This window comes from Lepisosteus oculatus, chromosome 9 (assembly GCF_040954835.1).
Source record: "Lepisosteus oculatus isolate fLepOcu1 chromosome 9, fLepOcu1.hap2, whole genome shotgun sequence".
Classification (NCBI taxonomy): Eukaryota; Metazoa; Chordata; class Actinopteri; order Semionotiformes; family Lepisosteidae; genus Lepisosteus; species Lepisosteus oculatus.
The window spans coordinates 40156633-40173526 of record NC_090704.1 but is presented as its reverse complement, the minus strand read 5'-3'; the positions used below and the strand labels follow the sequence as shown (position 1 = coordinate 40173526).

Here is a 16894-nt window from a genome sequence, read left to right as displayed (position 1 = left end):
GACCCTTGAGGAAACAAAACAACTTATTTGGAAAAACAGTGCTGTGCCTATTGAGATCTTAATTAAGAAACAGCTCAAGGAATGAATGGAATGCTTGAAAAATGACTCCCTTTTAGGAAAATGTATTTTTTGTAGGTTAAAGAAAATAGGAAGGAAGGTGATGAACTTAAGTGACTTAAAAGCAGATTCCAGATGTATAAAAATCCAGTCAGATTGGTTGAATTATTTTTAAATGTAAATTAATTTAAATGTAAAATAATATGAAACAAGAAACAAACTGCATGTTATAGTCCAAAAGATCTAACCTGCGATCAGCAGCTACTGTACACTTTATAATAATCTTGTATTAAACTAAATAAGTCATTTGAGAGCAAATTCTCATTCACAATGCGATGAAGGCTAAGGCTGACATCCTTGTGGCACAGAAGCTAGACACAGAAAGAAAAGAACAGTCAATAAAAGAATAATGTCCCAGGGCACAACATTAACAGGACTTGATAGTGTTAACAAGTGCAGCTGTCAGGAGGAACAGATTTAATGATACGAATATGGATGGTTTCAGCTCAATGTGCAGATGATCCCAGTCACTGAAAGTCATAATAAGTTGAACTGACTTACTAACCACAGTTGATCATGGGAGGAACAGTATGATAAAGGTTCTACATCTTACAATTTGTAGGATGAAAAAGAACCACAATACTGTTTTGAAACGGGAAGGTGTCTTTCCAAATAAACATCTACTAATTGAAAGTGAGTTGAGGAATTCATCAAGCATGCTGAGAGGGCCAAAAGCACAAAGGACAGTATACAGAGTGTGATGAGGTCAGTGATTTATAAAATAATCTGTGATAAGAGCAAGTGATTTACATTGGTAAATGGAATTGTGTTTGCTGTTTGCAGAAACACTCATTGAGATGGGCTGACCTGACACACTCTGGGAACCGGTTTTGTGTTAGAGTACTTGTTGGTCACTCCGCACGAGCTGACAGATTTTGGAAAGATTTTAAGGTCGTAATGCTTTCAAGATGTCTTCATTATCTAAATAAGGAAATCTCAATCTGAAGTTAAAATGCTTAGAGATACCAAATACAAGGGGTGGGGGGCAGGTTTCAAATGTTTTCAAGATGCAATCAAAACAAATCTAAAAGGAAAGTCTAAACTGAAAAAAAACAGAGTCAGAAACATATATGAGGTCCCCCTCTCCCATCCATACTGCATGCTATGTTTTCTTTACAGAATTTCAGAACAATCTCTCTGATCATTTCTACACTGTATTCTGAAGCAGACATTCATTTAGCTCAGCAACAAGCAAAGTTTTGTTCAGGCGCTGACCACCATGACTTTAGAGCTGTTATTCCTTTTGCTTTGAAGAGCTGCTTGATGGTTGGGCTGTAAACCACATCACAGGCGCCCCTCCCCTCCCTCCTTCAAACCCACCAGGTCGCTCAGATTCCTTTGAGAAACCTCCACCCTGCTCCGCGGCTCCGGCTGCGGCCGAGAGGAGTGTGTCTGTCTGGCCCCCGTGAAGCACCTCTTTCTAGGAACCATTAGGGCTTCACCTCTCCAAAAATAAAGTGTCTCACTTTCCCAGCAGGAGAAAACAAGCTGTTCTCCATCTTTGTCTTCTTGGGTTTCACCTCACGCACGGCTGGCGTACTTTGTGGTTTTCTCAGGAATCAGAAGGCCCTGTTTGGTACTTGAGACTTGTTTGTTTTAAAACCACAACATCAAATTAATTAATAAGTCACATTTTTTATGATTTGCACATAGCATAGCAAGGACAAAAGATGATTTAATGAATGAGTACGCGGGCTGCAACTCAGCCAGCTTTCCTAATCACTTTATAGTATGATACTTTCTACAGCTTAATATCCAATAAATGAACAAATGGTCAGAGCTTGAAAGGTTTCCCACACATCAAATCATACATACAGCAGGACTCTACAGTTTTGTTTCAAGCTAAATGAATGACCCTCACTTTGGAATGACAAGAATCTCTGTCAGCAGACTCCACATGCACTCACATGCATGTCCCATTAGAAATAAAAAAACAGTCCAAAACTGCATTTTATTTTTCAAAAAGTGTCCTAAAAGTATGATCAGCTCATGCCTTTTTAAAATCCTTTCTCACTTCCAAGTTTTCAGGTTTTGCTTTTTTTGTCAGACTTTGAGGAAACTCGAGCAAACTGCAGACAAGGTCAAGACATTTCTACCCGATGCCTCACACTCTAGAAAGTGAAACAGGTGGGTGCTCCACAGCTAGTGTGGACAGCTGCTACGATATCACGCTAATTTTTCCTGCTGTGTTCTACCCACAGATGGGTAGAGCCGAAAATAATAAAATGTATGTAAATATTTGCCTTTACTTCTTTGTATCAAATAGAAATATCTCGGCCAGAGTACATAGGGAGTTCACGCAATCAAACTCCTGATGATCTGTCAGGTTCCCATTACAATCAAACTACTAATCATGGAATCCATTTCCAACTTGACTTAGTATTAATGAAAATTGTCTCTGCATGTTATACCTTGAAGCTAGTATAGTACCCTTTTGGGATATATGAACTTACTGAACCATTAAAAAATGGTAATGCTTTGAAAAAACACAGATTCATATGAATGTTGATTATGCCAGAACATCAATGTGTTGAACAGCACATTAATATCTTAGGTACTTCCACAGAGAAATAAAATTTGAATGCAATAGCAGACTGAAAAAAGTATTTTTGGGGTTAAAATCAACGCAGCTTAAAGTCACCAGTTTGGCTCATTCCCTTTGAAGTGATATGTGAGAGGTTGGGGATCACACTGTTATCTCTGACAAAAACACAGCCATAACTTCATTCACAGAGTGATGGGAGTGGAAGCTGAACCTAGAAACCTACAGATGGCATGACTCACTGCGGCCCACCTATTCACCCCCCTCTAAACCGCCTGCTAATCCACTGGGACACAGGCACAAAACTGGTGGTGCCAAGGTGTGAGCTAATCAGGACAGCTCAGGGGCAACAGCTGCAGAGTGAGGTGGTAAGCACAGCTAAGGCCTGTGCTTCGGTCAAAATTAAAATCAAATGATGTATCTGTCAGGGAGGGGAAAAAAAGACCCTTTTCGTCTTACCAAACAGCCAAGGAATGTTGTGGTTGAAATAATTTTTGTTTTCTGGCACAAGATGTCCCTTGTGACTGGGTTTAGACGGTCGCTATGACAAAGGCTCCTTTCTTATTGAGTTTAATAACTACAATACGATGTGGAGCCGCACACAAGAAACTACTTGTTTTAGCTACACACACACATAGATTGGCTATCCCTTTTTTCTTTTATTCGAAGCTTACCAACACTCCATCAGTTTTTAGCACAAAGAATATGAAGAGAACAAGTTCGTTAAAAAACAAGCTTTCCTTTGCTTTACTCCGGGTTTTGAACAAAGAACTCTAGTATTACATGTGTCAAGAACTGTCTTCTTCATGGGAAAGGAGAAAATTAATTTACTGTAGGAAGAACAATGTTCGGTAGTCTATCCTTTTTCATCTGTTTTTTTTTCTCCATTTTTACAGCTACCATTTCAAGGGCTCCTCTAACAATTTTGTCTTACAGCTGGGATAATTCAACATGTCCCAGCAGTCTGTCTATCATGTGTGTCAGGACAGTAGGTAACAAGACTGCCATAACTGGAGTAAAGCACTATTTCTTTCTCTGGAGAAGGTTTCTTTGGAGGATAGAGAAAAAAGAAAGGAACTATTGGACAAAAAAGCCAGTATCACATATGGGAATGAACTGAATAACAGTTATATTATTCTGTGAACAATACATCCCATTGAATGCCGGGAATCTTAATTGTTCATTTGGATAATCCTTTAGTCAACAGGCCATCAGGTGGAACACATCCACCATTTAAAACATTAAAATAATTTTTACTTCATTCAGGAAATCAGTAACTTAATAACCTAAATATTCAAATACATTTCATCATCCATGAAAACAATACAAAAATTGAATATGGACATCAAGCAGCTTTTATTTTGGCTGTGAAATTCTGATTTTATAGAAATTCTCCTTCCTTGACCTACTTCACAATTTTAACAGCTGAGACACAGCTAACGTTAATAGCTATGGCACAGACTTCTCAGTTAGTTGCACTTAAAAGAACCTAGGACTTAACAGACACATTCCTTATTAAATGCCAGTCTGGGTAATATTGACTTGATTAAAAAACGTTATTTAGCTCTTATACAGTATGTTGGGTAAAACAGAATTTACTGTAGGAATGCCTTGTTTTCAGGGCACGCTTTAAGAACTTCATCTGGTTCCCTTTACAAAACCATACAGGGCCAGGCTTTGCTTTTCAGAGAGATAGGTTCATACGGAGACACGGCTGCCCTCTGCCTCACCTTCCTCTCTGGCTCTCGTCCAGGAGCCACATCACATCTGGAGGGAGGTTTCTGCGCATTCCAAGGGGTTAAAACTTCTCAATCAACCCATTCACAAACCAGGCTCGCCCCACTTTTCACTCTGCGTTTCTTGCGTGACATGCACCTTACATATGTGAGAAAAAAAACCAAACCTTTGTGTTTGGTTTTGCGTTGTTTTTTTTTTTCAAAATACTTGCGGCTGTCAGCTACAGCTGTGAGCACATTCACATGGCACAAACCTGCCAAAGAAAAGTTTAAATAATTTCTCATAGTGTATTTAATGCCTCCCATCTGGAAAGGAGACTTCTCCCACTTGTTTTTCTTCAACACTTGCTTTTCTAAAACTAGTAGTGTTCTACCTGAACGCTGGATGTACAGCGATGTAAAGAAGGCAAGTACTGAGGATGCTAAAAAGACATTTTTGAAGTTTTTATTACAACTGAACTCACTGGGAAAACAAATCCTCCTCTTTCTTAACAATGTTGCTGGTATCATTGTTTTTACGTCTTTACATATCAAGGTGCTCACAAGAACATAAGACAAGCTAATTTATTATATTTTTTTAACTGTTTTTTAGGTACAGTAGCCATGAAAAGCTTTATGATCATGTTGTAAGAAGAAAAAGGGCAAAACTTTTTCACTACTTAAAATTTATTCTTTTTTTTCCAATATAAAATCAGTGAGTGGTGAAAGAGCAGACATGTATTCAAATTTAACAAGTTCACATTTATTTTTTGAGCCAGCAACCATATCACCCTGCAGCTCTCAACTGGCTACCCACTGAAGCTAAGCAGTGTTGAGCCTGGTCAGTACTTGGATGTGAGACTTCCTGGGAAGCTATGGCTGCTGCTGGAAGTGGAGTTAGTGGGACCAGTGGAGGGCGCCCACCCTGCTGTCTCTGTGGGTCCTAATACCCCGGTATAGTGGTGGGGACACGATACTGTAGTGGGCGCCGTCTTTCGGATGAGATGTTATACCGAGGTCCTGACTCTGAGTGGTCATTAAAGACCCCCGGGCATTTCTCGATAAGAGTAGCCACATTTCCTTCCTCGGCCTTTACTATGGCCTCCAAATTGTCCCCATGTATGATTGGCTTGCACTTGCCCTGCGATGGACTGGTGTACCCTGCCTTGCGCTCATTGCTTGCCGGGTAGGCTCCGGCTTCCTGCGACACTGTATGGTATAAAGCGGTTTGGTAAATGACACGACATCTGATATCTGATATCAGATATATATATATAATAATATTTTTGATGAGGTGTTCTGAGTTGATTAATATGCTTTTTAGCTTTAGTATCCTTTCACTCTCAAGTGAGTAGAGCAAAGTACATTTTAGCTATTAACAAAATCACATTAGCAGGTAAACAGACATGTAAAATGTTTCTTAATCAGTTTTTGGAAAACCAAGAAATGGAAGAGTTTTGTTATCAGCCATAGTGCATATAGTGCAACAGTAAACAGCCTGTACTAAAATCTGGCAAATATCAGAACTGTTGGACAGAGCCTTAATGCTATGAAAAAAGAAGATATTAGAAATTATACCCTTCTCCTGCGTTACAGAACGATAAAGCACGCATGAGAACACAGCATGACACATGGCACGTACAGATGTACACATATTGTAGCTCCTGGTCAGGAAAGTATACTGTAAGTAAGGATTAAGTCTCAGAGGCACAAGGCACTGGTATGATTACCTGTTAACTTCTGTAGGATGTGTGGTTCTCTAAACAGAAACCAATCATGAAAATAAAAAGAAATACATCATCCTTAAATGGTAAGAATAAAAAATCATTTTACATAATTTTATGGAAAAAATACGCAAGTTGCTATTGTGTGTGGCCTATAATGATTCAAATAAATGTAGGCTCTAATTGATTTATCCAATTTCAAGGAGATTGTCAGCTCATATTATGTCTAAAACTAATGAACTTGGGACAACCTTCCACAGCCACAGACTGAAAAACGATTTTCATTTAATTTCATAACTGGCTGGGTTTGGCTTCCAAGATCACATTTCAGCACCAGTCCAACATGTCCTTCTTCTATTCAGCTGTAAAACAGCCCAAAACCTCCAGCAAAGCCCCAAGCAATCTCTGGGCATTAACTACTAAGACATCAAGCAAAGTATGCTGAACGCTTCTCCATAAATACTTGCCGAAACCGCTAACTGCATGCTTTCTCCTCAAATATGTACATAAATTTGGAGTACATCAATGGTTATGAAGGTTGTGTTTATAAATGTTTAGCACAACACTGACACTTTCTTGCCAAAATTGCGCAGGATACATTACTTCTGCTCAACATACTACTGTTATATGGCTTTGGCAAAAGAGACAGTGAACACGCAGTATCATTTAACAAGAATGGAGTCTGAGATCTAATTTCAAGTACTAAACCATGACATTTGAAGAATGCTATAAAGAAGGGTAGTCTGACAGCTAGCATCTTAAGGCCTGTCTTCTGCAGTGCTTCACTTACTAAATCCCTTTATGATTGTTATCTCTAATGGAAGCTTAACAAGAAAAAATTCATATGTCAGGATATTTTCCAAGTGAGAACAATAGTTTTCCACAGAGTAACGATCGGTTTCAAGTCCGTCAGGAGTTTGGATATCACAAAATACAATGCATGTCTTGTATTTTTCTTACAAAACATATAACTGGGACTTTGTAATCTCCCAGTGATACACTTTATGATAATGGCACTTCTATCAATACGCAGCTGTGGCTCCGAAATCTTTCATCTGAACAGGTGCAGCTTTGTTCTAAAGTTTATACAGATACTGAAAATAGATATTTGATTATCTTCCACTCGTTATATAAAAAACTATCAAAATTAGCATCTTAAAAGAAAAGTAATCTCCACATTGTGAATTAGCATAATGTGGGCATTATCAAAAATCCCAATATGGACAAGTATATACTTTCATTTTGTCCATATGGAGGGTCATGGGTTCAAATCCCAAGTGGCGTACTTTGGACTTGACTAGGTACTTCACTAAAATTGAAAGCAATTTACTAGAATTGCTGCAAGTTAATGCCCAATTATATAAATAAGTCTCTAGGACATTATTGTGAATGAGAATTTGATCTCAACTGACTCACATCATAATAAAAGGAATAAATCAGTCATATCTAGAGCAGGACAAACAGAGTTCATTGTAGAGAGCAATTAAAGATGTTCCTGTATTGTAGACTAAAGGCATTTCCACCCCAATGAAGTGTCACAAAGAAATGGACTTGTGAAAGCGTGCACTACCTGGATTAATTCCATACAGTACTCCGTGTGACAGATCTCATGTGTTCATGACCAGTATGGGCAACAAAATCCCATTTGGCCACTGGGGGGCAACACAGGATAATGATACACTTTCAGCATAGGTCTACTGTTACTTACAGTTAAATAGATACCATACCCCACTATACAAATACTATGAAGATATTTTTCTTTAGGACAGACAGCCTTGATTCTTTTCACCCTTTCCAAATGCATGTTAAAATACATTCCTTCAAAATCTGACTGTTTTCTCCTTCCTTTATCCAGAAGGAGCTCTTTTACCTCTGCTAAACATTCGGCTTGCCAAAATACCTGCACAAAACACATACAGTACACTACACAAAAAAGTTCAGATTAAGTGGCCACTGATTAAATGTACAAATGTACAAATCCTTAGCCATATAAGAGGCAAGTGCTATTCCAGCAAAAAGTCAGCATGGAATTGCAGCTTTCATTTTAAAGGCTCCCAGGAGCAACACACTAATGTCATAATATTTTAACCACAACTCTTTCTTACTTTTTAGGAACACAAGAGAGAAGTGGTTAAAACACTATATCATAAGTGTGTCGCTTTGGTAAGGGTCTGGCTTTGAAATGACCCACACCGGGAACACAGGTATTCATGGATGTCGAAAAATAAAAAGCTAAAGGAAAAATGAGTCAAGCAGTCCTGTGCAGGACCATACCTTGCACTTTCAAAAGTTGCCGATGCGGTCTTCCCAACTGCTCCAAAGCCCACTCCCACTGCCAGACCCTCTAGAAAATGAGAGGAAAACACAGTAATTATATTAGAGCAGCATTAGAAACAGGAAGAAGTTTAAATGATTAAATCAAAACTTTAATGATGAAACGAGGATGACAATTTAGGCATCTTTTATCTAAAGATATCGTGTACAATCCAACAGGTCACCTTTCCTGTTTTTTCTATTTCATTACAATCTCTTTTACATATTCTTTAAAAGCAAATCACGTTTTAACCAGGACTCTCAAAGTAAGCGAAAATGTGATGCTTAGTGTTTGTCATGAGAATGAATTTCAGCAGCCCTAACAATTGTACTGTCTGTTGGAAAATGTAAGTAGAAATCCATTCACATTAATAAACTCAACCCTAAGTGGGTAAATCAAATTCCACTTCTATTTTTTTTACATTTGCCTATGTTAATGGGCCCTTCCCACAAACCCTTATTCTCCTGAATTATATGACAAATGAAACTTTCTGCAGGCCTTAATGCACACAATATATTTTACTAGGTAAACTGGCAGGCAATCTCCAAGCACAGATCAAAGGTTTGCACAAAACAGTGCTATCAACCTCATGTGTCCACACTATTTCAGTCATGGTGTTTTAACATGCTTCCCTGGCTCCTAGACAAGGTGTGGGAGAAGGTACTGGCCACAGCAGAGATGGAGAGGGAGAGGATATTGGCCAGAGAGATGAGCAGTGGAGCAGAACGAGCCCACTGAGGTAACGGAAAGCTGCAGAAATAAAGCTTATTTGCATGTTGTAACACTATGCAACATAACATCCTTTGATTTTATCCTTTTAACTGCGTATTGTAATGTTCTGAACATAGGCTTAATTATTTTTTATCCCACTGGGCAATTTGAATTCAAAGTTTCTTTTCCTTGCTAGCAATTCTGAAACTGTGCTCAAAATTCTATTTTGCAGTGCGAGTCTTTAAGAGTGTCACTATTACTGATCCATTTCTTTTGCATTCTATCTGTGCGATCACAGATGCTACATTTTTACTGCTGTTGCATTAACCAAAAATGGCAGGCATAAATAACAGAATTTACATGGATGGCTACACTTTAGCATATTAAGAAATTCAGATTATCTTGCCCCATACAGTATGGCATGAACTGCTGCGCACATCCTTAAGCTAACTGCAGTGCCTCAGAGCTCAATGCACCTACAGTTTGCACTTTTTGCACGGACTTAATATTTTTTTTTTACCTCCATGTATTTATTGTTCTGGTTGTTGTTATTTATTATGTTTGTATTGTACTGTCTACATTGTGTTACTGTACATTGTTTGAAAACCACCACTGTATGCTGCATTGTTTTCCATTTATAAATAAACCTTGATTGACTGATTGCTGTATAGTGATTGTCTTGATAGATAAGAATAAGAATTATCATCAACTGGCTGAACAGTCTTAGCTATATTATGTGTGCACTTCATTTTATACTGAATTTTATTTTGTAGTTTCCAAATGTGTATTTCTCATATCTTTTCAAATTTTAGCCTTTAGAGAGACTGGCCCATTACTCCCTTTTCTTATTTCTTGGCTTCAACGAATATGTACTGTATATTTTTGAAAATGTGAACTTCAAAGCATATTGGCTTCAGCACAATTATATTTATCCCCCTGCTGCTAGTTGATGCATAAAATGATGCTGAGAACGCAGTCATTGATTGTGCTATTTTCATCTTCCTGAAATCATCTACGTAAACAACTATCTGGTCTCTTCTGTACATACAGGATTATCATTGAAAGTACATTTTCAGGTCTAAACCTTATCTCTCATTACAATACTAAACAGCTTCACATAAAATATTCCAGGGGTCTTAATGCACAAAGGCAGACCTTACTTCTTTTCATCAATGGATTACTAGGACATTTCTCAACTCTGACAGGCTACAGTATAAGTCATGTAGGGGAGACAGGAGACAGTTTAATGTACATACTATAATTGCATTATTCACTGCTGATCCTTTATAGGATGACCTACCCACACCATAGTTACTCAGTTATCTGTTGTATTTCTTTATCCATTGCTACATAACACTTTTTTCTTGTATATTACTGTTCATCCCAGAAGGATCCCAGAGTGATTTACATTAGGAGGGGACCACACTGAAGTGTGGCACGCACCTGGTTAACATACAGTACAGCAGTAATGATGCACCAGCGACTCCACAACATAGCAGACCAGGTGGAGAGGTGAGAAATAACTTCATCTATCTGTTTAATTAAGGGGTGCATTTGTTTTAACTGTGCAAACCCAAACTGGAATACAGAGATAACAACTTTATTTACAGTATTTTAGGATCTTTACTAAGAATTCAGGACCTTGGTTTAATGTTTCATTCAACATATGATTTGTCCCGGAGAACAGTGTGCCCTGTCACCTTATTGGGGCACTGTTTTGAAAATTACAGATCAGAAGGAAATAGGACTATCTCCTCTGTCTCCTACACGTCGTAGAACAGAAACCCTGATGCGCCCAAACAGCAGCAAAGAATATAACAAATTTACCTTTTAACTGTAAAAAAGAGTCACCAATGAAGTTATGGCTCTGTCAAAGTTATAAACACTACCACTGGTTTTCAAGCTTCTAATACTGGAACTCTCTAAGTTTGGCACTTTCTCCGTAACCAGAAGATCCTCTCCAAACAGTATTCTTTATCCAAAGTTTGCTTTAGATATTTAAGATTTTGTTGTTTTATAAAGTATATAAAGTTTTTCTTGTTCATGTTAATGCAAATTATTGCCTTGTAGCCTGTTGAATGACTGCGTGGAAAATGATTGCTTTCAATTGCACCTCGATAGAAAATAAAAATGACACAGAATTACCTCCTGTCATGCCTTCTGAAAAGAACGCTATCATGCTGACAACAAATCAGAGATAATCAGCGATTTGATTTTGATATAACAAAAAGCAATAACGGACAAATGTTCCATTGCCTACAGAGTAAAAGTCTGGAAAAATAACCAGCAATTACGTGTTGCTAGTGGTTTGTTGTATCAAAAACCATATAAAGCTCTCTAGCACTGTACGGAACAGAAAACTTTCAGAACACTGGATCCAGAGTGCTGTAAGATCCAGCTGTACACAAAATTCAGCAATTTTATCCACCATTTATCCACCATTTAGTCTATGTATGGAATTTTCCACACTTGTATATAATCCATTCAATATTGTATGCTTGTTTATAACTACGATTACTGCATGTGGGAAATTGCTTTCTATTATTACAGCAAAGTGGGACACAATATCAAAGTACTTCAGTCTGTCTTTACATATGTAGACGATCAGACTTACAGTGTACAATTTTAGGCAGACCACAAAGGTACAAGCAAGAAGGCACAAACAGGAATCCAAAAGAACCGTTGCTTTCAACAAAGCAGGTCATCTATCTTCCACAAGATCATTCTTGTCCAATAAAAACAATAGCAATTTCAATAGCACAGCCTGCAGACAGTTCTTAATAATCCACGTGTTTGCTAAACATTATGCAGTTTACTTAATCCCAAAATGAGCACCATAAATACTTCACTCAGCAGTCTTTGACCTTTTATCTTGCACAATGAAGATACTGTACTGTATACTGTATATTTACAGTAACTGCTTAACAGCCTCAGTGCAAATAAAATGTCTAAAGGCCTCGGTGCCACCTTGTGGTCTTACTAACAACAGCACATTTTCCTTCTTTAAGTCAGTACATATTGCACGGAGGTAAAAGATGTGACCTTAAACCATGGAAGTTCTATAGGTTTTGTTCTTCATGAAAGTGTTACAGTCAGGAAGAGATGGTACTGTATTCCTCTTTTCATTTAGTTTCTTAAGACAATGCTGGACATGGATCAAAGTCTGCCTATGTTTTTACAAATCATTTCAAAGAAAACCAGTCCTAATTAGCGTGTGATCCAAAAGTGTGAGGGCATAAAAAATAGAAGAGGGAACACGGTTTTGTTATTTTTATTTATTCATCACAATAGCATGCTAGACACGCCATAGAGCAGAGGCACAGATCATTATCTAGAAATGTAAACCAAACATCAACACCCCATGCATTTTAATTAGGCCCTGTTAATTGACACTTAAAGACTGCACTGCACTTCTGGCAAGGCACAGATGTTTCATTAATTTGCTTCCACCTAATAACAAAGAACAGCACACAACGGACCCAAGCACTCAGGACTTTAATCTCCACCTTCTGGTACCATGAAGAATTACACTAGCATTTCTTTTTCCTCAAAACAGAATAACAGCAGCTGTCCAGGCAGTAAAAAGGGATCATCAGTCTAAAAGACAGTATAAAACGACAAGTAATAGGTTTATTCCATTCTGAAAAGAGAAAAAAATAAAAAACGTTTCGGCTGTGGAGCCTTCTTCATATAACATGACAGCCTTTTTAAAAATCCCCATGCTGTAATCCAATGCTAATAATATTTTTCTTAGGTTTTATATTCAGGTTTCTGGAGGGTATTAATCTGAATGATATAAGTAAGACATTTCTTATTCCAATAATTCATCAAGATTTTACTACTGACCTTCTTTTATAGAAGCTGTATTTTACTTTATTTTGCTGTATTTTAAATATTTGTGCCATTAAAGGAAAAGAAAAGTTAGGAAGACATGTTTCAGGAAAAACATACATACTATAACATATAGCATACTATAAAAATATCAAGCACATTTAGAGTTTTTTTTTTGAGGATGGTGAAATTACTGTCAAAGACAAAGTGTCTGGTATTATATATTAAAATAATACTCATGAGATAATTATATTGATGGATATTATATCAGTTACATTCTTAATTGAATAATGACTCATCCTAGCACGATGTATGAAATAGTCCAGGTACAGAAATTGACAGAGGATGTCAGCATGTATGTCAGCATAGTGATCTTTGATTAATATGTCCAATTTAGATCAACAGTATTCATTAAAATGATATGAACATGAATATTATGGAATGGATTCTAATCCATCAAATGTTAGGAACTGTTCTATTTTGCTACCATCTCACCCAGAATGCAGTATTGTTGTCTTAACAGCAAACTGTTTGTTACAACTGAGTCATGATCTCTCTTGGCTTCACAGCTCTTGGGGCACACTGACCACTCCAGGAGCTGCAATGTCAGTATCCCCAGCCAAGAAAACACATTTCTTTTGTGACCAGACAAAACAGGCATTAGGTGGAAAAAAAACATATACTGCTTTTGCACACTGAGAATTCCATACTACTTTTAAACCCTGGATCACAAAGACTTCACAAAAACGTAGTGATTTGTCACTTCAAAAAAAGCTCCTCCAGGAAAAATTAATAAATCTTTCAACACGTGTTTATTATTTCTCTTAACTGCCTCCAGTTCTAACTCAGAAAAAAACAAAGAAAATTATTATTCCCCAAATACCATGTCTAGTGCAGTGCAAATAATGGGGATTCAGAGAAATATTTTTCACGCTTTCAGAAAGGGAGAGAAAAAGGATATAAAACGGTGTTCATTATTATAACGGAGACCTGGCAAATTCATCAAATAATACCCAAAGCTTTTGCAGTGATGGAATGATTGCTGGGAGCACTGACATTTTTGGTTAAAAAAAACAACACTAATTACAGTATTTCTGAAATGTGTTTTTGGTATATAATGTTTTATCTAAATCTAATTGCTCCTAAATGTACCTAAGTAAAATGCACTGCCTGCTTGCCTAAAGCCTAAAATAATTTTTCTAAGTATTGCATTATGACCGATTCCAAATAGCATCAATCACTGTCTGTATGGGGCACGTACTGAACAGGACATGCCATGTTCATCACCGTGCCACATTACATTGGAGCTGTTCATGCACAATGTTATACAGTCCTGGAGCAGTTTAGGGTTTTGGAGGATCCAAGTGTTCACACTAACAGCACATCAGGCTCAATCTCCCTGACTCAGAGATATTTTTCTGACTATCCTGTCAGCTGGCCCACAAATTTGTCGAGTTAATTCATATCACAGAGTATCAACAAACCAACCCTGTATGAACAGGAAACAGGAAAAAAGTGGCAGATCTTTTTCCTGACGTCTGGATCTTCCACAGAAAGTGAAAAAGTCCACAAGAATCTGGTACTTCATCAGTTACAAGCAGATACTTGAAACTTAATTCATCAAGCATGTATTTATGTATTTAGTGTGTATTTATAAAGTAACAGGAATTGCTACTGTAACGCATTTATTCACATACAGTAACAAGTACAACCAATAATAAGGTCATGGTAAATACTGCTTTGGGCCAATCTCCAAACCTGTGCAGGCATGTCACTTATGTGACTCCAAGCATCCATGTTAAGGCACAGATACTTATTTAAGGCACTCATGAGAGGGAAATCACTGAGTCAGAGGTGCTAGGTCCAGCTCTTGTCACCTGTGAAAACTCATGTGGTTGTGAACGTGCTTGGCAGTGTGTGGTCCAGTGTTATACACTTCTGTATGGTACTGTACTCTGTTGAATTCAAGACACAGAATTATTTCTAATGAATATGTGGATATCTGTGAGCTGATTCAGTATGCAGCAAGCACACACTTTGTGCTGTCCAGGCTACCTACAGATGATTTTGTGCATGGTAACCAGGGAAACTACAAGTATTCCCATTGGTGGACGACGTACTTAGACACTCAAGTAAAAGCTCATCTTTAGTGCCCATCCTACCATTAACTGGAGACACTGTACCCACCTTACTAGGGTCCTGACATGACATGGCTATAGCCTTACATGTAGTGACTTAGTTGACTTTCAACTGGTGTAGTGACTTGCATGCAGAAATCAGTTAATGCTGCACACCTCAGTGTTTTATCATGATTGCTCAATACTAGTCACTGACCATAGCCTTATTTAATACCCTTAATGCTCAGTTACAAAGAAAAAGTACAGGATCTTCATTCTAATGTGTTTTTACTAGAGGAAGAGGACAACACTTTACTGACAGAATGATGAAATACTAAGAAGAAATGTCTTAAAGCAGCAATTTCTAGTACTTTTTTATTGATACTGTACATCTACAGCTTCAAAACACTGAAACATATGCTATAAGTTGGCATTTTGCCGAAAGTCCTCAACCATGTTCTCATTAATCATAAATATTTGAAGCTATGCTTATATTCCCACTCTTATCTTTGATCTATGTATAAAAAAGGAGAAAAAAACATATCAAGATGAGAAAAAGCAGACAAAAACTAACATGCTACAATACTGAACTGAGCTTCTTAAATGTTTTTTAGTTTAAATTTGAAGCCATAAAAACTTGAACTTACTCTGCCCAGAGATGTTGGAGGTTTGTCCCTATTGGATGCCAAAATAATTTTGACATCCACAGGGATAAACACTCCAGCTATCAGTTTATTTAAATTGGAAGTGCTATAAAGTTCTGAAAGCTTAAAATGGGTCAGAATAACTGTTATTTTTATCTGCTGAAAAGGCGTTCCTATTTATCTTCGCAGCCTCTTCGATTTTACTTAAATGAACCCTCATTGAAATGTCTTCAAGCCTCCTTTCCCTAACGTACAGTATGATTACATCTGTCCTTCAGACAAAAGATTACTGGACGTGTACAAAGCCAGCAACCTGAGTGCTCTGTGTGGAATGTTATCTGGGGGAAAACACCTAAACTGTAGCTTACCATGGTGATCAGTGTCAACAGTATAGTTTTCACTGGGTCTCTCACTTGCTCTCCTGAAACACTCTGAAATCGGCAATATAATTAATTCTTTAAACCAAGTTATTGCCATGAGGCAGTAAAATCGATACATCAGAGCTCCTCAGTGGCCACAGTATATTCATCTTTGGCCAGATGGGTGTTATATGTTTTTTTACTTTCAGGTAAGCTGCTGCAGATTTCACTGAAGCATACAGCCAGCTCACATCCTGATTGAAACGTGAGCTTACCTACTGGGAGAAGGAAACTGTGAAGTGTGCCCAAAGCAGGTGCTGACAGCAGGCTGGAACCGGCTTGGATTCCCTGATTTCACATTGCGAAGATGTGCTGGAAATTATAGCAAGTATTATGAGTTGCTTATTTTAAAAAGTCAGTATATCTCAAATACTGTGCTTCACTATGATTCCCGATAAATACGTATATGTTTTTAATTATTTTCTATTTTTAGAAGAATGCATCTTCCTCTTTAAAAAATAGAAGAGGTAGGCATCTAAAAATAGAAAACAGAAAAACATACCATGGATTTCTGAAACGCTCATCTATCAAAGTGCTTTTGAATATCGTCCGTTTGTAGAAGCCTATCTCTTCTTTTGTTGAGCTTCGCATTGAGTGATTACAATTTGCTTGGAGAAGGAATTCAAACATTTACACTGAGGGAAAAAAAAACAAACTCATAACAGCTGGTTCCACTCACAGGGGATAGTCTAATATATTTTTTGGCATTCTGAATGGCATCAGGGTTAGTAAATTTAGTTAATAAAATTCTAACATAGGA

General features: G+C 37.5%; 1 protein-coding gene across 3 annotated transcripts in view; it reads right to left on the bottom strand.

The window, feature by feature from the left end:
- LOC102686427 (zinc transporter ZIP11) overlaps positions 1 to 16894 on the bottom strand; it is a 180929-nt gene that overhangs the window by 40114 nt on the left and 123921 nt on the right. For all 3 annotated transcript variants that reach the window (XM_015356759.2, XM_006635397.3, XM_015356761.2), the window contains one exon: positions 8373 to 8442. In XM_015356759.2, the coding sequence (XP_015212245.1) occupies positions 8373 to 8442 (70 nt within the window). The remainder of the gene's footprint in view (positions 1 to 8372; positions 8443 to 16894) is intronic.